At 42.5% G+C, this 26451-nt stretch overlaps 2 protein-coding genes and 4 long non-coding RNA genes across 8 annotated transcripts, besides 1 other annotated feature; 4 read left to right on the plus strand and 2 right to left on the minus strand.

The window, feature by feature from the left end:
- The first annotated feature begins 203 nt into the window (after positions 1-203).
- lncRNA:CR44925 (long non-coding RNA:CR44925) lies at positions 204-809 on the plus strand. The gene has a single exon (NR_125077.1). It is a non-coding gene; the product is annotated as a long non-coding RNA:CR44925 (long non-coding RNA).
- A 3571-nt stretch (positions 810-4380) lies between these two features.
- On the plus strand, positions 4381-4996 carry lncRNA:CR44926 (long non-coding RNA:CR44926). The gene has a single exon (NR_125078.1). It is a non-coding gene; the product is annotated as a long non-coding RNA:CR44926 (long non-coding RNA).
- A 161-nt stretch (positions 4997-5157) lies between these two features.
- lncRNA:TS20 (long noncoding RNA: testis-specific 20) lies at positions 5158-5689 on the plus strand. Its single transcript, NR_156782.1, has one exon. It is a non-coding gene; the product is annotated as a long noncoding RNA: testis-specific 20 (long non-coding RNA).
- Positions 5690-6552: 863 nt separating this feature from the next.
- Positions 6553-9643, minus strand: Obp83a (Odorant-binding protein 83a). 3 transcript variants are annotated; one of them, NM_079517.3, is made up of 5 exons: positions 9543-9643; positions 7607-7850; positions 7452-7527; positions 6768-7024; positions 6553-6713 (listed from the first exon to the last, which is right to left on the minus strand). In NM_079517.3, the coding sequence occupies exons 2-5, from the start codon at positions 7718-7720 to the stop codon at positions 6696-6698; spliced, it is 465 nt and encodes a 154-aa protein (NP_524241.1). In that variant the 5' UTR covers positions 7721-7850; positions 9543-9643; the 3' UTR covers positions 6553-6695. The 3 variants fall into 3 exon arrangements, with proteins under 3 accessions (NP_524241.1, NP_001287190.1, NP_001287189.1); NM_001300261.1 differs by having other exon boundaries at positions 9543-9627; NM_001300260.1 differs by lacking the exon at positions 9543-9643 and adding an exon at positions 9350-9496.
- A 931-nt stretch (positions 9644-10574) lies between these two features.
- Obp83b (Odorant-binding protein 83b) lies at positions 10575-11215 on the minus strand. The gene is made up of 3 exons (NM_079518.3): positions 11130-11215; positions 10992-11067; positions 10575-10940 (listed from the first exon to the last, which is right to left on the minus strand). Exons 1-3 carry the CDS (start codon positions 11199-11201, stop codon positions 10663-10665), a joined length of 426 nt encoding a protein of 141 aa, NP_524242.2. The 5' UTR covers positions 11202-11215; the 3' UTR covers positions 10575-10662.
- Positions 11216-22792: 11577 nt separating this feature from the next.
- Positions 22793-22840: a mobile genetic element.
- A 784-nt stretch (positions 22841-23624) lies between these two features.
- Positions 23625-24739, plus strand: lncRNA:CR44927 (long non-coding RNA:CR44927). The gene has a single exon (NR_125079.1). It is a non-coding gene; the product is annotated as a long non-coding RNA:CR44927 (long non-coding RNA).
- The last annotated feature ends 1712 nt before the right edge of the window (positions 24740-26451 follow it).

Consider the following 26451-nt stretch of genomic DNA (forward strand, 5'->3'; position numbering starts at 1 on the left):
TAGAGAACTTTTTCTGCAGCGGTCGGGAAAACCCTCCACGTCCATGTCCGGGGTATGCAAACATTTTGAGCAAATAGTTAACTAATATTTCGAATGATGTTGCTTTGCGCAAACCCTTTTCCGCATCGAAAAATATCTGTTCAATTTGCTGCTATTCAGCTCGGGCCATGATTCGCCTTTCACCTCTTGCTAACATTCAAATTCTATTCAACACTTTTGTATCCGAAAGGTATACATTTCGTATTTTCATATAGTACAGTGGGGAGGGGGCTAACAGCAAGCTGCAAGTAAATTGCTTTTAAATTTATGAACAACACTTGCAATTAAGAAGGCCCGCTCTGATGATTCGACTTCTTTAAAAGGCCACCATGAATCTGCTCTTCTCCTCCGCGGGCAGCTGTCTTCAAATGTTCCACTAGAAGTATTTTCACACAGCAATTTTCAGACTAGCACAAGTGCCGGGCGGCAGGAGCTGGAGCAGCAGCAGCCGCATCAGGAGATGAAAAAACGAAAACAAAATATTATGTAATTTTACATTCAAGTGAGCGGAAAATATAAATAAGCAGCAGGTGCTCATTTCCTGTTCCGCAGCAAACATGGTACAGTCAGCATACAAGCACTCGCACACCAGCTGCCCGCCATGTCCTGGCCCAAAGGACATGGTCGTGCAGCGGGGAGGGGCGACGCATGCACGTGAACTATGGCCAAAACACTCGGACACTGAGCAGAAACTCGTCACTTGGATCATTTTGCTTGGCATTCCAGATTTGAGCCTTCTACTCTAGAATGCATGAAGTGTGTAACTCGTTATTATAGTATTTATACATAGTATTTTATTATAGTATTATGTTGTTTTAATTTTGTAGTAAAAATTTCAGAAAACAAATAATAAAGACATACAGCATCTTAATGAAGTTATTTGAAAGTTATGATGAACATGTTTTAAGTGCAAAAATTATTACCCAGCAAATAATAAATTATTCCAAATTGTTTATTCCCACTATCTAGATACAGATACAGATTAAGATATTACGTTTTCTTAAACACTTAGACACAATCGAAATTTCCCTCAGTGTACGATGCCAGAACCCAGTTTGTGTTTCTCGAGCGGAGAGCTGCGAGTGCGACGAGTTCATTTATATAAATGCTTCATGATGGGCGGGAGGGGCTTGGGTTCGTCTGAGGGCGTTTGCCACGCCCACGTTGTAATGAGCCCAGAGCAAAAACTAAACAACTTCAAAGTGGACAAAGGCAATTACTTTGCCAGGTGTCAAATGTGTGTGCATACAAGTGTATGAGTGTATGTGTGTGGTGCTCCTGCGATGACGACAGGTGAGTTCGTTGAGTACCTGTACCTGGTCAAAGTCTATAATTAACAAATGATTAATTATGCATGACTTTGGCGCCTTCGCTCGTTATCAACACGCCCACATCACTTTCGGTCCTCCCCCAACCACTCAACCATCCAAACCACCAACCACCCACCGCCCCCTATTCCGGCGTCCGTTTCCTGTGGCACCTTTGTAGTTTTCCGCAAACTTTTCGTAGCCTTTGATTCATTAACATTTTGGAAATGTGACTCCGCCGCATTTTCTATAAACTCCGACTCATATTAGGACACAGTCTCTTTTAGTCAATCTAAAGCAGGCCTAATGGCCTGGTCAGGTTTACGAGTGCGTCTTGTTTTCCATTTGGCCACTGGCTTATTTACATAGAACATGAGAGCAGACAGAAGTCTCTACACAAGTTGCATACGATTGCAACAAGTTTAGGAAGGAGAGAGCGTGTGAAGGGACTAGGGATGGTGGTTTTGAGCTAACCTATCTATAAGTAAATCATAATGTTGTTTGTATAGTAGCCTAAGGTTACACGCATTATCCTCTCGGAGGATAACATATACATATGTAACCGAACTGCAAGGCAACTGCATGATGCCTACCGCCTTCTTAGTAAATAAGGAGTTTACTAAATCTTCCAAAGCTCTAAATTTTCGTATAACTCTCAAGAAGTACCTAATGTTAATACCATAAATGAATATATATATTTTTAAATATATTATTCTCCGCAAGACAGGACTTTATAAGCAAAAAACGCGACCACTCACGACCACGCACGACCACTCACGAATCCATCCCCATTGAGAGGTGATGGCCCCCCGGGAAGGACATAATCAACCTGCCGCTGGGACATAGGTACATTGCATTCGGATTGGGTTGAGCCGACACTACCATGTCAGGCGGTAACAAGTCGGAGACACAGACATTAAACTATGGAGGTTAATTTGACTAGGGCCGCCGTTTGTGGCCGCTGCTGCCAGATGAATCGCCATGGGCTGACGTGAACACAATACGGAGCACATTGCTCCAGTGCAACAATGCTGCAACAAAGACAAAGGATATGTGTTCTTGTGGGTGAGTGCATGTTTTGAAATCTAAGCAGGCGGACTGTTTTGTATTCCTATTCGCTGCGATATATGTGTCGGGCAATAAAATGTCTTCCACTACAAGTTGCAGGGTGGTCCGCTTTAAGGCGCAACGGTGCGTATGCGCAATTATTAAATGCAGCATAAGGCCATTTGCCAATGCAACACGAAGCAACTGAGCATAATTGGTGTCAGGATCCTCTTTCCACTGCGCACTCCACTACCGAAATGTTTTGTCCGTCGATGAAGCTATTGAAGCTATTAACATTTACTTGTGCCGGGTGAAAAATGCGCGCCAAATGAACCTTACAAAAAACAGGAGTAAAACAAACAAGATAGTCAGTTGACTGCAATAAGTGGAAGTGCTGCAAGCCCAAAATTGACAGATTAAATATTTTGTTGATCGTCATAATATTTTTCAGTAAAAACGTATGAAATTATTATACAAAAAGCTTCATTTAGGTGCATGGCCAGTAAAAATTTTCATTTATCCGTGCCCTAAGCCCCAAATAGTTTTTTCTGATAACCAAATTGGACCCAACATTTAGCAATCTTTTCCATCATCATTAGCGAAACTCGCGGCTCCTTAAACCGTAATAAATCCTTGTAGTCGCCACCATGAAACAAGAGTGCGCTCGATTTTAAACAATTTTTCGGCTTCTCGCTTCCCAACTAACTGGGCATGCAAATCCGATAACTGCAAAAATAAAAGATATGTGTAAAAGGATAATAAAAAACGGCGCAGTACCAGACACTGCACAACATGGCCGGTTGCAGTAGCTGTCCTGGTGGTGCTGGTCCTGCCGGTAGTGGTTGGTGATGGTGGTTTGGTTTTTGACCAAGTAAGGGCTGATTGCTCCCGGCCTTGTGACCGAACCAAACCAGCCGAACATATCCATAGCTTTTTGTAATGACTCAATTCAGTTACTTTGCTGTCTCTTTTCGAAGGGAAAGTGTCTCTGTTAGCGAATACTGAGAGAAATCCCATCTGAGATGTAAATACAGTTCATGAAAAATGTACTAATGCATTGAATATATTATTAATATAAACATTTTATCTCTACCCCAGAGCTGTAAGTAAAAAGATCCATAATTCATTCGGGTAGCCAATTGCATAAAACAGGACCAAACCATCTTGTATACAAAATTGGTATGATGTTTGCTTAGAAAAACGTTAATTTTAAAGTCTACTGCATAACTTACAATTTGTATCCAAATGGTTAGCATCATCGACTTTTGGTTGTCATTTTTTGCCAGTGCGCCCATCGCCGCATTTCTGGATGGCACACTAATTTGATTTTTTATACAAATCGAGCAGAATTCGCGCTCTTATTTCGTTATCGAGTTTTGTTTGTTAACGCTTAGCTCGGCGATTTTCGCGTTAGTTTCCCCACTTTTCGCTTTCGCGTTACATCGAAAACAATTTTGATCGCCGTTGCAGCGGCGTGGTGACAGAAATTTGCATCCAATGCCAATTTATGCAAATCCCATTGCCAGACCTGCCGCCACTTGCGGATCCTTAGCCAGAAGACAAGACAAAACTGTGGCCAAATGTCGAGTTATATGCTAATTATACGGCCATTGCGACTAACCTAAATTTCGCGAGGCGAACACAGCACGGAAAAATTTAATTCCGTTTGAATTACTTTTGCCCGGGAAACGACAGGACTAAGTTGTGAGCGAAAGGCGAATGCAAAAGGAGGAGAATCGGGCAAATATGAATGGGCCGACCGAATGGAGAGGTCAGGTCAGGCCGGGATGGTGCTGATGGGGCTCTCTGCTCGGGACGTGGCCAACAAAACGAACAATAGAGCGTAAAATAAGTGCAAAGGCAGCGGGACGGCGTTTAGCGAAGAAAAAGAACTTGGCCAGCGCAAACGCGGAAAATCCAACGAAATGAAAAATGAACAAAGTGCCCTAATGGCAGGGCACACGGCCGCTTGTACTCATTTCAAAAAGTACAAAAAACACAAAAAAAAAATCACAAAAAATACGAGCTGGGTCGCCGGAAAGGAGGAAGGCAAAAAATCAGCTTCAATTGAACAGTTAAACTTCCATTAATTGTGCGCCCGGTCAGAGCCACGTGGACCAGACTCCTTCCGCTGGCCAATCCAGTCCAGTCCAGTCCAATCCAATCCAATCGCAATCGCAATCGCATTCCATGCCAACTGTGTCAGTTTCGAATTACAAATGCATGGACTGCTTACCCAAACAGGTCGGCCTGCAAATTCGCGGTGAATTGTGCATTGGTAGTGGAAGCGGCGCCTCGGGGGCAAATCAATTAGATGATTGTATGATTAGGAACAAAAACAGGCGCCCAGGAAATTAACCAACATTTGGGCAGCTAATTGGCTGCCTAAATGGCTCAAGCTGCTCGTGTGGAAATCCATTGAGGGTCCTGCTCCGAATCCAATGAACCGCACAGCGTAAAGTGTCGTCTTCCACACTTCATTGAAGGCTGTCAAAAAATTTTCAATTTACCAAATTAGTCCGGCAGATGTGTGGGCTCGAATACGGAAGGATCCCAGGACACCGGACGAAAAGTTCTGCCGATTGTACGTTTTTCATATGCCTTCCAGGGAATAAAGTACTTTAAGTTTAAGTATAAGGTAAATAGTAAATAACTATAGTTTCTTTTGTTAAACCATTTAACGCTAATATTGTTGTTTGATCAACTAAATTTAAAAATCTTTGACTTTAATTCGCTAGTGTTTTTACATGTCCTTTTTCCAGTGCAATGGAGGAAAGGAAAGGAAATTAGTATTAAGTGAAATGTAATGATGACAACGCCAACTGAAAATCGCCAGCTGACAATAATGAGCTGGCCGGCACAAAAGATACCGCTTTCCTTAAGCTCCTTTCGACAATTACAGAGATGGGGGCTGATACGGGAAAACCAACGGCGCAGTTAAGCGCATTTTTCCAAGCGAACTTTTTACTCAAGCGGCGGAGAAAAAGGGAAACCAATACGCATAAATAATAAAAAGAGCATCATTGTGGGCGGGCGGGTGCGAGGGCGCAAGTGAAAACATAAATCATTGACTCTGAAATGAAAAGCTTTGCGCAACAAGTCGTCGAAACAATAAAAAACCTAGCCCCACCCTAAATCCAGCGCGGAATCCCAACTCTGCCGGTTCAAAGGTGCCGGCGAACATTTGACCGACAGGAATGAAATATATGTTAAATTGAAAAAAAAAAAAATTAGAATTAATGGCCATGGAAATGTAATGCGGGCAGAAGAAAAACTTGAAGCGGCAGAAATATGAGAAAAATACCTTAAATGGAATTTTATTTCAATATTTCGATGTAATAACCTCAAGGGATGGTCCTTAAATTGCATTTTTACCCCTACCCTAAGGGACCGACAACATTTGGGGCAGAAAATCATACAAAAGCTGGCAACTGAATCCGATGAATACTTTAAGCTAATGAAACTATAATGACTTTTTCACAAATTGTGACTAATCGATATGGGTAACTACAAGTTTAAGCTCTGCATTTTCTTTTAAATTTTGATTGTAACAAATAACGTGTTCAATTGTCCTACTGACAGACACTTTTTTTGGCTTATATATCTTTTCAATGCAATAATCCGCATACTCAATTAAAGTTTTTTTAAGTAGCATGTCAATTAGCACCGTAATTATTTGTTTTTATACAAGTTTTTGCCACGGCGCAAACAACTCTTGACTTTCTGTGTGATACGAAGTGATTGATGCCCAATAAGATATTAAACCGGTCGATTTGTTTGCTGCTCCGGAACCGAACTAATGACTCACAAAGCCCCTGACCAGCTTAAACATTTATTTAAATGTTTTTTCCCAGCTCTTGGCCTCTTTTGACAGCGAATTGAAAGCAAAAAGCGCAAAACAGCAGCTCGCATGTAAATGCTGCAATGTAACACGCTTGTCGGCGTCAACAAGCCGACGAAGTTTACGCATAATTTTATTTACACACGGTCGCAGGCACACAAGCGTACACTCCGCCACAATGCGTGTAAATTATGTCAAAAGCGAGTGTGCCTGCGTGTGTGTGTGTCGTCCTTTGTGTGGCCCGTTTTTTGCAGCACACTTTTCAGCGCATTGAGCGTTTTCCTTTTGGCAGTCGGCAAATAATTGAAAGCTTAGCTTGCATGCACAACTCGCCTACGTTTATTACTCGACAGCTATTGAAAACTAGCAGAAACTAAACTACCACATAAATAGAGCGGGGTCGGCAACGGGTGGTCCACGGACCATGGAACTGGAACTGGGCTGAAAGGTGGCCCAGGTGTTCACGGCAAGAAGTAGTGCTGCAATGAAGAAATTGGGAATTGGGTCTCAGCTTAAAAGGATTTCGGTCGCACCTTGGGATCGGCCTTTTTCCAGCACTGGTGGAACCACCAGGCCTTGTGGCACAGCGTATCGCCCTCCGGATGGACGCAGCCCTTGGACATCTCCATCAGCTTGTCGCGCATGGAGAGCGGTACCGTGGCGAAGAGCTTCTCCAGATGCACGTCCCCATTGTCGTCCACCACTTCGATCTCGTGGAAGAAGCAGTTCATGTAGCATTTGAGCTTCTCGTCCTCGTGAATCTCCCCATCGCTGAACTCCTTGATGGCAGCTGGAGATGAAATGAATGGAAATTTAAACTTAGACTGCCACAACTGCACAGTTTTGGACAGCTTTATTTAGCCAATAAGCACCACATTGGCTTCTGCAAATCCGTAATGATTATATTAGAAATTATTCCTTTATTCAGATAGCTGTGCGGTTTTGGTGAAAGAGATAGAGCGGAGCAGTTCCTACAAATGCATACGGATAATTAATACTGGTTTTACTCATCACTGCTGATGCACTTTAGTACGAAAAAATAATGCAAAAATTCAACTTCTTGTGACTTATTCAATTGTTTTTAAATACCCAATGTTTAATGACGGATGAATGCGAACTTAGCACATGGCTAAGGGTTCATAAGGACCCCCTCCTCCCCCGATTGCTGCAATTATGGGCTCACTTTCGGGCGGGGCCCATTGCCATTTGCTACTCACCCTCGGTTACGCCCGTCTTCTCCACACACGCGTCGTGGAAGGGCTTGGCCATTTTCAGGATGCCCGGCGGTGGATACTGCAATTAAAAATTGTTGCTTAAGTGGGCGTGGCAGGGCGGAGGCGCAGCAGTGCGGCCGGGCACTTCATTAACCCACGTTCTCGTCACGCTGCGCCGCAGCCGGCGGCAGGATCAGCGCTCCGCTGAGCAGCGACAAGGCGATTAAAAGGACAGACGCACTGACACGCCGACCAAAGCCATTCAAAGCCATTTTAATGTGGCTCTTTCCGTTTCGCTCCTTTCCGCTGCTGCGTGGTCCTTCCTGGTCCATCCGTGAAACAGCAAAAATTGTGCCCTGGCTCGGCCTTATTTGCGAGCTCTGAATAAAACAAAAACAAGCTCTGGAAAGAAAACAAACGAGAAACGTGGAACGTGAAACGTGAAACAAAAGCGGCGATGCATAGCGGAGTACACGGCACAGGACGAGGGCAAGCGTCGGAAGGACAAGTATGAGGAACAGAGTAAGGACGAGGATGTGGATGAGGATGCAGATGCTGTTGACGACGATGTGCCACGCGTGACAGCTGGACAATGACAATGGGTGTGGCACTATGTGGGTACACTGGAGGGAAAGCCCCATTAAAAGACAACAATGGAATTCCTTAGTCCAGCTGGCTCCGTTCTCTGTATGGCGCCCTTTCTCTAAATTAGATTCCAAGAAATACAACAAAATCTGAAGAAATAATTGCATTTATATGAGAGGCCGGAGAAATGGAAAAAGCTATGAAACTATGCAATTATGTGTTCCATGAAATGAGAACACATTTTAATTTATTAACTTATTTTGAAATTATATTTTTTCGTTTGAAGTTAATTTAGAGGGTAAGAGCCATAGAATGTTTTCTTTCATTGTACTTTTTATATTTTGTATTTTTGAAAGCCATGAAAACTTAAAAATATCATTTGTTTCTCTCCAGCTCAGCGCACGCCAAATTAATTCCAGCGGCTGATGGCCGAACAAAAAGCGACCGCCAAAACGGAAACGGAACTGTGCCCGAGACGTCAGCGAGTCGTCACAAGTCCACAATTGTCGTGTTCCGTCTGACAAACACATGCCCACGTGGCATGCCCCCATCCGTTCCCTGGAGTCCCTCGTCCAGGTCGACGATGATATATTGCCTAGCTAAGAATTCAAGGATTCGGGGATTGCTTATGATATATGTGGGAGGCAACTGGCCTTTTTCACAAGCCAAGTAAGATTCACTTTTTATTTAAAACCAACTCAAAGGGTTTCTTTCTTAAGCACACCGATAGCCATATAAAATTGTTAAACGATGTAGAAAAATGCATTTGCATTAGAGTGAATATTAGTATATTTAACACAGATCGCAGAGAGCAGAACATAACTTTACACGAAGTAGACAAAATATTGAAATATTTTAAGATAAGCCGTGTAATAAGTAACATAGTTCAAATTCGTTTTTTTGAAAATATATTCCAAAATTATACAAATTACTTTTGAGTTTACATTGTTAGGCAAAGCTTATATATTCGGAAGTAGAATTGGCACTGAGAAGTCTTATTTTATGTACTCATCCTCCCACTTTTGCGCCGGATGCCAGGGTATCAAAATATAAAATTTCCTATTCGCTGGCTTCTTTTGAAATTGTACAACCGAAATACGCAAAACAAAGACTTCAACTTGTGCACAACTGTCACTTTTGTTTCATCAAATGTCAACGCAACAACCGAAACAAAGCCACAAAACGACATTCGCCCCTCGACTCACACACACACGCACACGCACACACTGGCACAAAAATGGAGGACGAATGAAATTACAGCAACAGCACATTTTTGTAGAACGAGTATGAATGGAGGTTTGTTCGACTGCGAGTACCTATCGCAGTTGTGTGCGGCAGGAACGATGGATGGTTTTTTAATTGCCATTTCAATTTTCGTGTTGCAACGCGTCGTTTGCCTATGCCTGGGCAACTTTCGACCTCCCATTCGCCTTCGTCCTGGCCACCTCGGCCCCCACTCCCGGCAGGTCCTTTTCCGTACAGAAACTGGCAGCTGGTCCTTCACCCTACCGTTCGCTTTTAGCAGAAGTAGTTATGGCCAGAACTCGATACTGCACACACCCGACACGCAAGAATTGTTTGACAACCGCAGTCACAATTGAATTTGCTTTATTGCCGTTTGCAGCGTTTGGCTTTTATATTGATTTTGGCCAAGTTCACAAGACCACAACTGACTGCCGCACTCAGTTATCGGGCCAATTGGCGCTTCATGTCGAGCCGAATGTCTCTATAATGGCATCGCCCATATAAATGCAGGTCGCAACTCGGGGCCACGCCCACTGGCGTGTCTCTAATCATTAGGCGGAAAATTCCAGAGTACACTCGGAATGCCAGAACCCAGCAAGTTTCATTTTCAAATGGGTCGCAAGGCGGTCCTATCGTTTACAATTATTCAATGAATTGAGCGTTACAAAATGCATGATACTATGACTTTTATTTATACATTCTTTCGCTGAGTGAGCAAGCGAGTATTTAATCCTGAATTAACTATAACAAATGACGTCACTGACTAAGTGCATTTATAACTTACAAACTTTTCCGAGTGTAAAATGGTTAGTGGGTCAACCATTTCAGGCTAAATCAACTTCCGAGGCAGACAAAGCGAAAGAAATGCAAAACGGAAAGTTCCTGGCTGCAAAAGTAATCAAGGTAAAGCAATCCCCACAATGGCCAGTTGGGGCTTTTGTTGTCAATCCGGGCTAGACGGACAGATTTGGTAAGTAGCTCAATATCGGAGGGTCCTTCCTGAGTGGAAATCCACTTGAACTTCTTCGAATTAAGCAGATGCTGCCTTATCTAAACAACCAACAGGTAAATCAAGTTGCAAGTGCCTGAGTAAAATGCAAGTCGACTGAGCCAATTTACTTCTCAAATATGCTTACCTTCTCGAATTTCTTATATTTTTAGAAATATTTGAGCTAAAATAGCGCAATATATTGTATTGTTCCAAAATGATTTATAGGACAGCTACATTGTCTTTACATGCATTTATTTAAAAAATTATATAATTCAATTAAATGTTAATATAAATGTAAATAAATTCCGTATACCATTTATTTATTTTAATATCTATAATAATATCACCAGTTCCAAAAATATATGTTTTCAAATATCTTTAATTCTCAAAGCTTTAGACCAAAAAGTAGTGGACAGGATCAGCCTTCTTCCAGCATTGGTGGAACCACCAGGCTTTGTGGCACAGGGTGTCGCCCTCAGGATGAATGCATCCCTTGGAAGCCTCCATCATAATGTTCCTCAGCTTTTCTCCCGGAATGGCGTTCAAGACCTTCTCCATGTGGACATCCCCATTGTCGTCGACCACCTCGAACTCGTGGAAGAGGCAGTTCATATAGCACTTGAGGGCCTCGTCCTCATGAATTTGCCCATCGCTGAACTCCTTGATGGCCTCTGTTAATAAAATTGGTATTAAAGATTTTTCCGTTTTTGAGTCCAACTTACCATCAGTAACGCCAGTTTTGGGAGCACAAATGTCATGGAAGTGCTTGCCCAGTTTTAAAATCGCTGGCGGAGGCCACTGGAAAATATTGCGAAAATTATAAACCAAATTGGAAAACTTTTGTTAAGGCCAGAAAGAACCTCTCCATCGCGCCTTGGTTCCTGGGCAGCGGCACAGCCAATCAAAAGTAGTATCAGTGGGTATTTGACCATTTTGAAACTACAATGAATGGCCGGAGGGCTGGCACGGCCCTTTTATGAGATTACTGGGGCTCCATTTCAATATTCAACGCCGTGATGACTGTCATTAGAAAACGCACACTAATTGCAGGCTGCCAGTTGCAGTCGAATCCATTTGACAGCACGCAAAGCAAATGAATAAATGAATAAATGACAGCCCGAACAGAGCGGCAATTGATAGCCAGCTGGCAAATGGAGAACTAAAAACTAGAAACACACAAATTAAGCCATGATTGTATGTGGCCGGGACCTGCAATTTTTGAGTGTCATACCCAACACGCCGAACTGGTTCATTGCGATCAGAGCCCTGCATTCGCAATACTTTATTTTTGTGGGCGTGGCAGCACGCACGCATTACGAGTGTACGAGTGTAAAGGCGGCCCTTACTGTGTGGGCGGAAACATGTCATAAAAGTCAAATATCGCTCTGCCAAAAAACGTATGTCAAATTCAATTCCAATTTGCGCTTCTTTTGACACGCCGACATCAACGAATTCGCGTAGACAATGGGGAATTTTTGAAATACCGAACGTAACTCAATTGCCTCGAAGTCGAGCAGTGAAAGGTGGCATCAATCAAAGTTGCGCCTGGAAATATATTACCTTTTTTCAATCACAGCTAGCTGAGGTTGTAAATTAAAAGTGAATGAATATTGCTTTGTTTCATACATATGTGTGGTTTAGAATTAAGGAATAGAGACACTCTGAATCTAAAGTTACTGGTATATAGCTTCGTAGTATAGCATTCATTGAGAGAATTAGGTACTCGGCTAAATGTTGATAATGTCAATCCTATTGAACTAGTTTGTTATCATTTGTACTAATTGGTAGATCCATAGTTCTACTGCTTTTTGAGTTATGAGCTACTGGCTCCTTCATCCTGTTGCTCACCAATTGCAAACATATTCCAGAGCCGAGCACTTCAATCATCCATGAAATCAAAGCAATTTCTATCCGCGGCTCTCAATCAGCAATGCAAGCGCATCCGCGAAACTCGTGACCCGATGCAACAGCAACTGCACCAGCCACTGCAATTGCAGTGGCACCAGCCGCAGCAGCAGCAGCATCAACTGCAGCAGCAACATCTAAAGCAACATCAGCTGCTGTGCCATTGGGGATGGGGCAATATAATTATGAGGATGCAGCTCGCTTGCAGCTGGCTGTCAGCCACATATTAATTTTATTATGACGCCATTAATGCTTGTCGATGCATAAAATTATAGATGCGCTCTTTAGATAGCGCTAATTAAATAATTAAATATGCTTTGGGTCATTGCCAGTCGGCCGATTTATGAGCGCCATCGATCAGGCGCGACAATTATGCAATTCCAGATGGCAACAGCTGGATAAAATGTATTAAATATTCTCACTTGTTTTATTCATTACTGCTACCCGTCCCTTCTAGTTGCATTGCATGCCAGGATCCTAGTTGGAAAATGCTGTAATACAGAACAAATCCCAAAAAAGACCCAGCTTTGTATCGCCTTCCGGGAAAAATAATGCAACAAAGTAGTTCGTTATCCGCTTTCTGGTAACTGCAGCAGCAATAGCTCACCTTGCTCTAAGGTTATGAAAGCTGAAAACATCTTTCGTACATCTCTTATCCCGATGATAACGCACCGAAAGAGATAAAGAGCAAATTCTTAAAACACAGTTGATTGCAGAATGGTGAAAAAGTCTTGTTAAGAACTAAATTGATTTAAAGAAAGAATTGATAGTAAGTTTCTACTTTTTCATGACAGCCGCGACTTAAGACTTAACTTTATCATTCTGTTTTGATGACTGTTTTTAACTGCGAATACATTGTAATTTTGTTTGATATTAAATTCATGTTTTTTGACAGTGTACAAGCATGCAGTTAAATATTTTCCTCTTTGACCTTTCTTTTGTCCTTTAAAGATGCTTAGCTGGCATGGTGACGAATAACCTTACATCTAAAGCCCTACCAGTTTATGCCGCGAAAAGAACCTCCTGCTGCTCTCTTATTTTCTCTAGTCCACATCAGCTGAGTTGCTCGGATACTTAGCTAACTAAACTCCAAAATAAGAGAAATTTCAAAAGTGCATTGCGATTGCCTGAGCAGATATCAAGCTAATATTTTAATCCAATGAAGCTGGCTTGTTACCCAATTTCGGAGCAGCAAAAATGCCAAAATTAAGGTTGACGACATCTGACAGAACCTGTGGCCACACGTGACTGCGATGGGAACCGGTAAGCCAAAAGCTTAAGTAGCTGTAAGCCGGCTATCGATGCACGTGAGTGGCAGGGATGTCGGCGACTTAGTGGCTCAGTGGCCATCACGTGCCGAGCCAAATTGAAAGACTTATGACCGCTGAACCCGCTGACTCCCATGCGGCTTTCATAACAGGAACCGCTAAAATTAACCTCCGCATTTGGCAATCAAAGTCCGCTCTCCAAGGCGCGAAAAGGCATAACGCGATAAATGGCAGCTGGAGTAATCATATGCCGTGTTGGCCTGCGGTCCAAGATGGCGCAAACAACAGTTACAAAAATTCTAAAGGTCTACAGGGGAAACGAGGTTCTTGCATAATTTTGACGTTTGTATTAGTTTCCTTCTTGAACAAACAATTTAAAATTGAATACTTTTTAATGATATCCCAATATTGAAATAAATAACTGTTTTAAAATGGAGGTTATAGCTTTCATACTTGACCATTCAGTGCAATCTATCAGCTTCTGATTGAAAGTACCCCGTTTTCCCTCAGTGCAATGGATGGAAATGGCCAAGAGCCATGAAACAAACGGCGAACTGCGGCAACAAGTTAATTGCAATAACAACAAGAGAAGCCACTACAACACGCACAGAGCCATTAAAAATAATGCGAGCTAAAACAGAGCCCTTCTGCCCCTCCGCACTTCGTCGCCTTGAGCACCATCATTTGTCGCACACGAAACGCGTTAATTATGGCCATTGCAGTTTTCCCCACTTTCCCGCTGTTGCTTCCACCCCCACCGACGTTCCCGCCCACAGCATTCATTAATTACTATGCAAGCTAAGCGCCCGGCAAAAGTTTTGGACAGAACCTCTCGCATACTTTGACATGCAAGCGCAAAGTGTCAAATTAATTTTTAATCGCCGCCACCCGAATGTTGGCAAATAATAGATTTAGATGGCTGGTGCGTTGTAATTAAAGTTTTCGGCATCTGGCGCCGCAGTTAAAGGAGGGCCAATTCCAGGGGTCAGTTTATTTGGGCCGGCATGTGTGGGCGCGCTGGGGTCCGAGCTCCATCGTCCTTCCATTTTCATTATGCACTGTTTGACTTTGGCTCAGTCGGCGCTGTCATCGGCATCCTGGCCATCAGCTCCGGGCCATAATAATGCACTTTAATGCGGCAACAGCAATCTATTGACATTTGACACTTGCAAATTAAACGCTCGCAGGCAGCATCAGCCGTAGAAGGTCCAGTTGTCTGAGCTGTTGTATCGGTGTCCTGGCTGCACAATTTATTGACACCTTATTTGGCAACGCACACACACACACACTCGCACGCAAATGGCACAACTCGTTTGCGGTCGGCACTTGCAATTTACATGTGTAATTTTTTGGACCGGCCCAGGCATGAAAAGTTGCCGCTCGTCATCGGTGGTTGTTGGGACCGCAGGACTAGGATCCCACTGACAGCTGGACGACAACTTCGTTAGGCGAGCTGCAGTCCGATCGAAAACTACACTGCGAAATCGAGCTTAGATGGGAAAGTTCACTCAGTTCATCCACTCGCAATCGAAAATTTAAATAATAATTCATTAGGTTATAAACTTGGATTTTATTATAGCCGCAATAGCCGGATTGTTTTCTTTTTATTGCCCAAAAAGTGTTCATTTCCGACAGCTAAATCTACTTTTAATGACTGCAAACTTCAACAATAGGATAATCAAAGAATGATTTGTCAGCTTAATTTACTTTGATGCCAGCCTAAAGATACAAACATCTTTTAAAACCAAATACTAAATATTATTTATTTTAATAGTGCATACTCAAATACCAAATAAGTTTTAGTAACACACACGACGTGAATAAGACTGAAATTGTCGAGATAAGAATTAGTTTGCTAACCTACTTGTGCGTTTCTTTAAGTGCACCGTTTTGTGCAGTTAATGTGCGATACATAGACATGGGCCTTCCTCTTTCAGTTGGACATAATCGATTTAGTGTTGTCGGGATTGTGGGAGCCCGTGCTACGCATTTCATCAAAGGGCCCAGACTTTGGGCCACGACTAGAATGGAATGGAAAGGAGTGGAAAGGAGTAGAGTGGAACACACGGGCTGCATAACCAGCTCCAATGAATTATAATTAATGATTGCGGCCTGAGCGGCGGCTTAGCATTTGAAATTTATAGCGGGCCACTTGGAAACTGCTAGGGCCCAATAAATTTAAATTAGCACTAGGCAAGGCAGAGTACACACAATAAATAACTGGACAAGGTCAGAGTGGCCCAGAGCATCCGTCCGTCGTCGGGCATTTGAATTTAGTGGTGAATTTAACATTTTTATTGCCACTCATTATTGTGGAGATTATTATTAATGCCCCAGAAGGGCCGTCGCAAGTCCTCAGTGCGTCCGCAAAAGTGCCACACCGATCGAAGGCGAACTCACAAGTTGCATCATTAACATATTCACAGTCTATTAATTTGCCGAGAGCGTGTTGTAGTCGCCATTCCAGCGCCATTCAAGCGCCATTCCACTGCAGTCTCAAGTCGTCATCAGTATAAACATCAACTCAACATCAACATCGCATCAACATCAACATCAGCCCATTCTCGTTGGCTAGTTCCCTCCCCGGGCACATAATTAGAAAGTTTTGCACTTAAATGCAAGTTGAGCATGCGGGCCACTCGAATGAAAGCATTAAGCCAAAGTGCAAGCCAAGCACACATTTGAAAATTGTGCTCTAATAGCTGGCTGCCAGCGGCCAGGGGAAACGGAAATGGAAAGGCTCCTGCCACTGGAACTGCAACTGGAACTCGAACTCGAACTGGGTCTACATGTGCAACTGGGTCGCTTTTCCGGCGGCTATTTCGTCCAGTTATTAGCGTAATACTAATTGACCCAAGAGTCGGCGAGGAACGTTTACAGATCCAAACTACTTCCTTTGTTACTCGTTTTAACTGTTAACGCTGTTAACAGACAAGTCTGGTGAAAACACATGATCTAGGAACATTTTCGGAACAGAGGGCCATTATTTCTGTAACAGATAACATACGAGATAGAAACAAGACATGGCTAAAACATTTATTTGCGATGTCATTGGGTCTCTTAAGTGTAACCGAAATATTGACCATAATTAAATACTACCGATCGCCTCCAGTTGGGCTCTTAATTTGTAATTCAGTTTCCATCACTCGGGGGTAAATACAAATTCAGCAAACATACGGCAGTATGTGTATACAGTTCAAAATGTAGAAAAGGAAAATAATTTTCAATAGTTAAACTAACTGGATACTGGTGAGCGGCTTACCTCATGCTGACCACTCGGTGCGAAAATTTACGTTATGCATTTGGGCATTAAATTGCTGATAAATACACAAAATTGTATGTCATTAAAAATTAATTAAGAGCAAAATATACAAACGGAATCATTCCATGTGCCCGGACCAAACAAAGTAAACTCAATTTATTTTTATTAAATAAGATGTCAAACGGCATGGAGGAGAATACACCGCTTTTTGGCTCGCCATCATCAGTCCGCCAACCCACCGGAAATCGCAGTTTTCATATACCAAAATAAATATGCATAAAAATCCATTTAACACTTGACAACTCTCAAATTTGATACGCCAAACTGAGCCCGAGCTAAAGTGTCCCTGCTCAGGATTGTCATTGATATTCATGAGCTCGGGGCGTTTGAACTTGACAGTGATTAAGATTTGGCTGCCCTCCTTTTGGCCCGGCCGAGAAAGGCTTCTGGCATTCGCTTTACAAATGTAAATTAGACCGCCATTTTTTCGGGCCAGATATTTTAATTCAGTCTGTAAAAATGACACGGCCGCAAACAAAAAGCAAAAGGCGAACGGCAGGAGGGCCGAATTGCCGGCTGGAGCAGCTCTCGCCTTTTGTTTTCCGTAAGCGTTACCATCTTGCTGGAGACCCTTTTTTGCTTTGCATACTCTTTTAAAGGGTAAATAGACAACCAGGAGTTGCAAAAATATACATTAAAAGGACTTTGCCAGGCCATCTTAAGAGATGAGTTCAAAATCAAGGATATTCGATTATTATACCCATTTCAGTCAATACTATTTGAAAAAAAAAATTATTGATGTTTTCTATTTAATATTCTTGTATCTTAATCTGATGCCAGTTGCAATGGTCTTCCTAACCTAATAAGCATATATCCCCTACACTAGTATAGACTAGACATGTAATGGCTATTCCAGGTCAATATCCATTCGCCTCAGCCTTGCCGCCAATATACCGAATAGATCCTCCTGTGCCTGTCTGTGGAATACTTTGTTAACAAGGGTATTCGTGGATTCATAGCCCGCAGCTGGCAGTTCTTCCATGTTTTTTCGCATTTTGCGGTGTTGATTTCGCCAGTCAAAAGCGTGGTTACATCAAAAGGGTTGGCCCACGCGCTCGAAGCGGCCGCGACTATGGAAATGGGATTTTTTGCGAAGTCCTGTGACCGACGTCCTGTCGAATTTCTATGCTAAAATGTCAGGCAAAAAGCCGAGTGAAACCAAATAAATGCAAACGATGTCAATTTAATGGCTGCTGTTGCTGTTGTGGCTGCTGCGCCCGCTTCTAAACCTCGTAATGTGTAATGTCTTTTTGAAAATCATGGCCCGAACTCAGCCCGCCCAGAAAGTTTTTTATCGGACTCTTGCAGCTAGCTTCTGGCTGGCTCGGTTCGGCTCGGCTCCGAAAGTGAAAAATGAAAAATAAAAAATTGCTGAAAAAATAAGTCAAGCAAAAAATAGTAGAAAAGTTGCTGCTGCAGCGGACAAGGCAAAGTAAACTTTAATTATAGCTGGCCAGAGAGGTTCTAATGAATGCCTCCTGCCTGAAAATCCAGCTCGCCCCGTTGCGTTTTCTATTTGCCCACTTCCACTACCAATTCCACTACTCGACTCGTACTACTTATTTTTGTTTATTTTCCAGGCAGAGTCCGCTCCTGAGTCGTCCGCTCGCCTTATTAAAACTTTCTGTCAACTTCTTTTCTTTCTCGGCTTTAAGCCCTCTGCTCATCTGTTGCCATGGCTCTGCGGATGTGGCTCGGATGCGACTGGGGCAGCCAGTCCATAGATGGCATCTATGTGCCCAAATTTATTCGGCTTTGCATGACAACGAAAGAAGTCAGAATTTAATTAGATCTAAATACTGGGCGTACTTTCGAATGTGACGCTATAAGTGAGTGGGGTTGTGCGGCTTGTTTTTCTATTTTTTTTTTTTTATGTTTCATGCAATTTGTCGTAAGAAGTTTATATTTTTTTCGGCGTTGCCAGGCCAGAAATTGTTTAATTAAAACTTTCGTCGAGCTGCCAGCTGAGCAAGCGCCAAATAAGAAATGGTTGAAGGACGATGGCCTTGTTTCCGATTTTCCCACCTCCGCGGAGGTTTCACTTTCGCCGCCCCCCTTTTCTCCTGGGCACTTTAAACATTTCCACATTTTCACATTTCCATGCAAGAAGCGAGCATTTCGCTTTCATTAATTAAATGCTAGGCAACTCAGCCATCGGTTGACTAATATTATTATTAAATGCCTTTTCATTGGCCCTTTGTCCGCATTTGGCCTTTTGTGCCGTCGTGGACCAGGGGCGGCAGATTCGGGAAGGAAGCCATTCAAGTTGAAAGTTGCCCAATTGTAATTAAATAAACACGCAGTGCTGAATGCCCGAATATGGCTTTCAATATGCATTATAATTATGCCTACTTAAGGTCACATCAAAGTCAGGGCGCTAAGATGTTGCGCATAACAATGTGCCTTGTGCCCAAGTCCAAAGTGATTTTAATTAACAAATTATCAATTAATAATGACTAAATTCCCTGACAGCCGTTGCGCAAATAGCGCAAGTAAAGTGAGATATGCCAATGGGGTCAGATTGGAAAGTTTAGCTGTGCAGTGTGTGAAAGCGATATTAACACCGATATTTGCAAAAAGAAATAAATTAGAAATTGAGTCAAAAAGTAGTGTAGATTAGAATATTAATTTTCAAATAAAGTGCACTCCGTATAAAAAAGTTCTTGGCCCACTATCACCACAGTAGTGGTCTTTCAGCTCTTTTGCCAAGAAAGAAAGTGGAACGAATCGAGCTTAGAAATAAATAAAAGAAACTTACTCTTCAGACCAACCCAATCGACTGCTGAAAGAGAAATGGGAAGATTCTTTGATTGGATTTGCCAGAAGCAGAGCAGTTCACAGTCACATCAGCACTCTTCACTCTTCACTCTTTTTGGCAGCTGCAGACAAACGCCTAGAAAAATATTTGCCTAAATTTGCTAGCAGTCCACCCCGCACGGAGTGTTGCGAAAATTCAGTTGGCAATTAAAACGCAAAGCGAACGCCACTTGAAGTCCCTGTAAAACCAATCAAAAAATACCATATCAGTGCGGACCTGGCAGGAGGGATTGTGGTTCCAGGTTCGAGGTTGGAGTTGGGTGGGTCATGTCCTGGCGGATAGCACTGATAATGGCAAAAGTTCAGGGACCTCCCTTTCTCCGCCCAAACGCAATAAGAGCCAGTATTGTGCGATATTGCGATACATCTGAGGTAAAACCAAAAGCAGACTGGTCGCAGTGGAAAATTGTGCCAAGGGTTGACACCCATTTGAGCTGCGCTTTAGAATATCCGCACATCATAGGTACAAGGGAGAGATGTCATCCAGGTGGCACACGGAGGAAAATCTCACCAATTTGTCTCGAAAAATGCTTTCTCAAAGCACAGAGCCGAGATCAATATGCCTTAAAAGTCAGAATGGGACTAAATTCACTGCTTTAAAAGTCAGAATGGGACTAAATTCACTGAGAAAAACGAAAAATTGGGAGTTGCACCGCTTTAAAACATCGCGGTATTTTCTTCAAAGGAATAACATTTTTTATTTTCTAACTATTGTTGAAAACATGGCATAGAAATGCTATATAACCAAAAATAAAATTACAATGAAATTAAAGGTCGAAAGAAAAATGAGTGTCTACCAAATTTCTATTTCCACTCAAGTTTTTCGGGGAATAACGAACTTAACCATTCAATTTAAACGTAGAACCCATTTATAGACATTGCTCCTGGTTCATCCGCATTTTCTCTCAGTGCTGAAGTGACCGCCACAGTGAGGTGCACACAAACAAATTAGCAAAAGGAGCAACCCGAAAAGAAAACAAGCACAAATAAACCTCTATGGGAAAAATGTCCGAGCGTCTCCGGTGTTTTTGTCTGCCTTTTTTTCGTTTCACTTTTCATTTGGTGGCAAGGAGGGAAGGGAAGTAGCTGGAGGTTGCTGCAAATGTGCCAAAGTTAATTAAGATCGAAATCAATATTGGCCCTTTAGCTAAAAGCATCAAACAATCCCAACATGGCTCGGCCGGCCTTCCATTCCATTCGATTCGATTCCATGCCATTCCTAACATTTCTAATGCGCCCCGTGGGCGTCGCCAGCCACGCAGCAGCAAAATCAACAAAATGTGTCAAAGTGTGGCAAAGCAGGAGGCAAAGTTCCGAATTCCCTCGGAGCGGAGCGGACGGATGGGGAACGCAGGGGACCGACCGACTGGCGAAATAATTTAAGATATTTTGTGTTTGCTAATCCGAATTGTCCGTAAGTTGGCCATGGTTAACACATTGCCGCATCTTTGATTTGGTGTCTGGCCCCCGAAAACTAAAGTATGTAATTTAATTTGCCTAAACTTGGATACTTTCATGTTGGCCGCCCAAATGGAATGTCTCTTTTATGCCCAATGCCATTTTCACTCCCACTCCCACTTCCATTCCGATTCCGATTCCCCTACTTCTGGACCCATTGTAATTAAATGACGAGCTTTTCCTGCTGAAAGTGCGAAACTAGCACCGAAATTCCCAGCACAACTATGTCAGTAAATGGAACAGAATGGTCCGAAATGAAATCTGTGTCGCTGCGAAAGTTTCCTTTTGTGAGTGCCGCATAAAGAAATAGTTCGAAAGATTCATTACAAGTGGAATCAAACTTGTATTAACTGGTGGCCTTCTTTGTGCCCTAAAAAAAAACGATGCAAATGGATGGAACTTGCGGGAGGCAATCTGTTTTGGTTCATATTAAGTGCTATTCATAGACCCTTAGCCGTCGATTAGGTTCGACTTATAATAAAGTAAAGCTAAAAATGGTCACAAGATTGTAAGGAGCTCTTTTAAGCATATGCCTCCTCATTAGATATTCATAATCAACATTGCAACACTCCAGTCTGGGTAAAATTTCATCGATTATTACCATTTTAAAACTTAATTAAAGCTCACAGCTATAAAGACAACTCCATCAAATCCGGCTCTTATCGTTACCATTATATCCAACACAAAATCCACTCGCATAACCATAAATTAATGCTATAACATGTGTAAAATCTGTAAAATCTACTTACTAAATGCACATAAATCGGCGATTTGCTGCGGCTGCGAAGCGCAGGAAAGAAGCGCAAATTAACATAATCCCGGTGATAATTGAAAAACACATTTGCGGCGATGTAACATTTTTTGAACAACAATACCCCATCCGCACATTGAGTGCGAACGATTGGGTGGGTGGTCGGTCTGCTTCTGTTATTGCAATTTAATCGCCTCTGGCTCGCAGAGCATTAAGTTTTGGCTAACGCAGCGATAAGCGCTGGCCAACAAACTTGCTTTGTGCTTCCGAGCAGATAAGCTACTGCCAGCATTATTCAGCATTATTCATTCACAATTCGGCAGCAGGTGCGCTGTACTCGCTCACATATATATCTATATCAGAGCAATGCACTTGCAAGTCCAAATTAATTGGCAGGCATAATTGTGGCACAGAGTTGCACCTCGACTTTAAGCTTCCTCCGATAGTCAATATAGAGGAGTCAGGTGGTAAGGTGACCAGGTGGCCATGGGGGCATAAAATGCCCGATGGACAGGCCAGTGCGCCTTTAGCTTTTGGCTTCGCGCAGACGGGCGAAATAAAATTAAAAGTTTGTGTCTGCACTTGGCCAGCTAAATGCATAAAACCTGATATTTTATGGGGGCCACAGTCGGTCCTGCATCGCCCCGACTTCCCCCATCCGATCCGACCCACCAAATTTCTATGTTGTATTTGGCTCCCGTGACAATTGCAACCGGAAACGCGCATAAATGTTGGCAACTAACTCGATTTTTTCGCCCACTCCAAACACGGAGTCTGTAACTGCTGTTGTGAGGATGGCGACAAACATTGTTATGGGAGCTAGGAAAATACTCTTCGAGTCTCGGAAATTTCACTATTGCTCCAAGCTCCTTATTAGTGATACAAAATATATTTCGACTACAAATATTTCGTATACAAAAATGAGTCACCTAGATCGTACTCCAATATCACTCGTAATCTAGAAGTGCATTCGTTGAAGATTAGGTAACAGGTCGAAGTAACGAGTAACGGGTTTCTGATAGTCGTGAAAATCGAGCATAGCGTTCTCCCCTGTTTAATTATTTTAATCAAGTATGCAGTGATAAGTTATTTTTATACACTTCACGTGTATAAATAAGTCATATTTACGATGATAAAGTTAAGTCCATTTTAGGCATCGAATGTTGAATATATACCATTTCTATATTTAACCCACAACTACTTATGTAATCGATTTGAAACTAGCAACCACATAGTTTTAACATTGCTTGTGTGATTCTTAAATTTAATTACTTATCTTTGCAGGGTGTTTAGGAGTCACTTAAAAAGGTAAGTTTCTTTCATGTTTTTGCCGAATCACGACACACATTGCAGAGCACATACTCAACGCCTCCAGGGAGTCAGGAGTCCCGGTTTTCTATGTCCTGTGCGTGCTCAGAAAATCGCAGCACGAAGAGAAATGTATACAATGTTGTTTGGAGCAGGAGATATTTTAAAATCATCTATCACTAAGTAAATAGATAAATTCGGTAACGTGTTTCCTGTTTTTCGAAGGACTTTATAGAAAGGAATTATATTTTCAAAACAGTTTCGATTATAGATTTGAAGGACGCATATTGGCCTAAATTTTCACTTCACCCAGCCAATAGCTTTCGGTTTAAGCCTGGTTTTTCTTTATCTATACTGTGATTTGTTTTACACGTTTCGACTTTTGGCTGGCAGGTTGTTCAATTAACGCCCGAGAACAAATACCGAACTCGGGCATACTAATGTATAATGTATTTTCGGCGTAATTAGGGCCCAAAAACGTTACTCACACGGCGGCGGGGCCATAAAAGGGTCATTGAAGTGGGCCGCGCTGCACAGTTCATTAAAACTGTTGAATAGGGCATAATTTTCAAATTAAAATTCAAAAGTTTGCCAGCCAAATAATGAAGCCGCTCGACAATCTGTTGCCAATAGTCAAAAAGTCATAAATTTCAAATGCAGCACCAGCAGTCGGGGCCAGAACGTATGGCCCAGACCCTCTGCAAAATGTCGAAGGAGGCAAGGAAATTTGTCGTTTGTCGACTCGGAAAATTACTCCTGAATTCATCCATGCATTGTTGTCCATGCGGCGGCGCTGGCGGGCGGCGGGTATGTGGAAGTTTGGAAATTTGGGGCGGTGTGCTGCCAATAATAATAATAATCATAACGGCAAAGGCATCGACATCGGTAACGGCATTTTCATCGGCAACTTCACGCCGAAAGTGCCAAAAACATTTCAATGATGCTGCGACTGCGACTGGGACCACCGTGCCTCCGGCCTTTTCATTGCTCCTTCTGCTGTGCAATATTTTTCGAATTTTCATTTGCCATTGCGCCTCCGAAACACAGCACAGATGTTGTTCTCCGGCGTTGGATCGAAGAAAATATAGCCCCCCACCCCATCATCTTCCACCTTCCACACTCCTCACAACCCCTCAGCAATCGCAATTCAAACAGACCCCATCCAATTGAAAAGCGATTTTTGTTAACCCAACCAACCCCCCCCCCCCCCCCACGTAAATTATGCGCCAGAAATTGGACGTTGGAGCTTGGCTTGCTGCGACTTCTTGGGAATCGAGAGCTTCATAATTATGTGGGCCCTGGTCACCGGTATAATTTGTTTGTTATGTAAGTTGGCTTAGGTAAGCGGCGGCGCATTGTTGGCCATTCGTCAACAGCTGCAGGGAATTAATTGGTTACACTCCAGCCGCCCAATGGGCGTAATCCGAGTTGGCCACCTCACCTGTTGGAAGACCCTTTGAAATTGGATAACAGCTACGAGTTACTCATTTTCGGCCTAGCTTTGCAAAACCTTCATAACGAGATTGAAGCCAAGGAGCATATAGATGAAAATTGATGACTAAAGTGAAAAAGGATCTCGAAAACAATACATACATACATATACGTATAATATATGGCTTGATACGGAAAATAAAGAATGTGGTTACAGTTTTAAACCTATATACAACATATTTTGTATGCTTCCAATGCATTGAATTGCATTGCCATGATTCCTTTTTATTTATTAGCGTTTTACAGGGACTTATTCGTAAAGAATGTCAATTTTTTGGCTTATATAAATATTGTCTACGCATCATAATAATGCTTGGTTGGTTGATAATATTTCTAATGGAATTCATTAAAAACGATAACCAATCCTGAGTCAGAACTCAGAAATAGTTGTGTTTCTTGAAGCTTACATTTTGTTAAACATTATTTTGTAATTTGTGATCGAAAATACAAATTGGAAGAAGTTGAATTAAATTGACGACGCGCAAGAGATTTATAGCTTGAAACATGTCCTTCGAACAGCTTAATTTCTCATAATAATTGTGAGCTTAACAAACTCAAAAATAACTCACTCAATGAATCAAAATTACTCTGAGAATAGTCCAAATCAGTAGCTCTAGCTGTTGATTACTGGATGACCAAGCGAATTAGTCGAAGTTTATCTACTACAATGGGTCCTTTATGAAAAGAAAGGCGGGAAGAGGAAATTGCGATCAGCTAGTCATCAATTAGTGCCAAGGATGTTTATTTTTCTTCTTGTTTCCGCTTCCTTCAAGGTCCTTTCTTCGGTTTCCCAATCCGCAGGAGCACATTCTATTGTCGTATTTATTTTCAATTATAACGCATGCCACTTTGTAATGGTGCTTTATTATTATTTGCACTGAATATTTTCCAATATTGGTAGAGGGCTTTTCTTTCCGCTGTTGCGTTCTCCCCAAGTCCCACCACCTTCCTCTACGAGATTCCAAACATTTTTCATATTTTCCGCATTACTTGCATTTATATACAAAGCGTCAGACTGGCTCACACACACACACAATGTTATCTCTCCGGTTCCGGCTGAAAGAATTTCTTAGCGCACTAAGTTCCTCCGCTCTCCGTCCTTTTCCACCGACGGTGAGTTTTTCCATCGTGACCACCAAGTTGTCCTGGAAAATGGTCAAAAAATAAATGGATGATTGAATGAAAGCCCCGCCAGCTGGCAAGAGGAAAACTCTATACGTATGAACAAAAAGTGGCCAGCAAAAGTCCGAGTCATCGGAGTCTTTAAAGCCAATGGCGGCCGCCAATTTCCGGCTCTGCGTTTTCGTGTCCGCCATCCTCGGCGCCCCACTTCCCCCTTCACCAACCCATCGTCCTTTTTTGGCAGTCCGATGCAACGTCTTGCATTCATTGGCCATAAGCTAGCAATTTGTGTGTGCCCTGCTTAAAGTTCACTTCAAGTCGGTCGCTTCTGGTCGAGGCCCAGGTCCACTTGGAGCTGCCTTATTAAATTCGTAGCCAGTCCGCGGTCCAGGTCCACTTCCAGACGCCAAGTCAATTGCCGGGCCAAATTCTAGTTGCTCCAATTTCGCGCAGGATTGGCGGCAACTGGAGACAAGCCAATGTCCGCGGCCATTAAAATTCTTGTTTTCGCTAGCCTTATTATTACATACATATTTTCTCTTCTGCTCGCTGCCATCTCGTTTCACAGCCACATTTCCTCCCCTCAATTCCGGAAAATACATCCATGAGTATACTAGTGGAATCGCGGGAAAAAACGAAACACAAGGAAAATATTTAGCATAAAATAAAACAGGAAGCGCTTTGGATGGGAAAGGCCTTTAACCTTAGAATTTAGCCTTTTAGTTCACTTTTAAACTCCA

The sequence above is a fragment of the Drosophila melanogaster genome, chromosome 3R (genome assembly GCF_000001215.4).
Source record: "Drosophila melanogaster chromosome 3R".
NCBI classification, from domain to species: domain Eukaryota; kingdom Metazoa; phylum Arthropoda; class Insecta; order Diptera; family Drosophilidae; genus Drosophila; species Drosophila melanogaster.

Coding starts and splice junctions, on each gene's coding strand:
- Obp83a (NM_001300261.1), bottom strand. CDS start 7,780: ATGGACCAGGAAGGACCACGCAGCAGCGGAAAGGAGCGAAACGGAAAG. Junction 7,528..7,606: donor CGGCGCAGCGTGACGAGAAC/GTGGGTTAATGA, acceptor TTTTAATTGCAG/TATCCACCGCCGGGCATCCT. Junction 7,025..7,451: donor GAAGACGGGCGTAACCGAGG/GTGAGTAGCAAA, acceptor TTTCATCTCCAG/CTGCCATCAAGGAGTTCAGC.
- Obp83b (NM_079518.3), bottom strand. CDS start 11,201: ATGGTCAAATACCCACTGATACTACTTTTGATTGGCTGTGCCGCTGCC. Junction 11,068..11,129: donor AACCAAGGCGCGATGGAGAG/GTTCTTTCTGGC, acceptor AATATTTTCCAG/TGGCCTCCGCCAGCGATTTT. Junction 10,941..10,991: donor CAAAACTGGCGTTACTGATG/GTAAGTTGGACT, acceptor TTTTATTAACAG/AGGCCATCAAGGAGTTCAGC.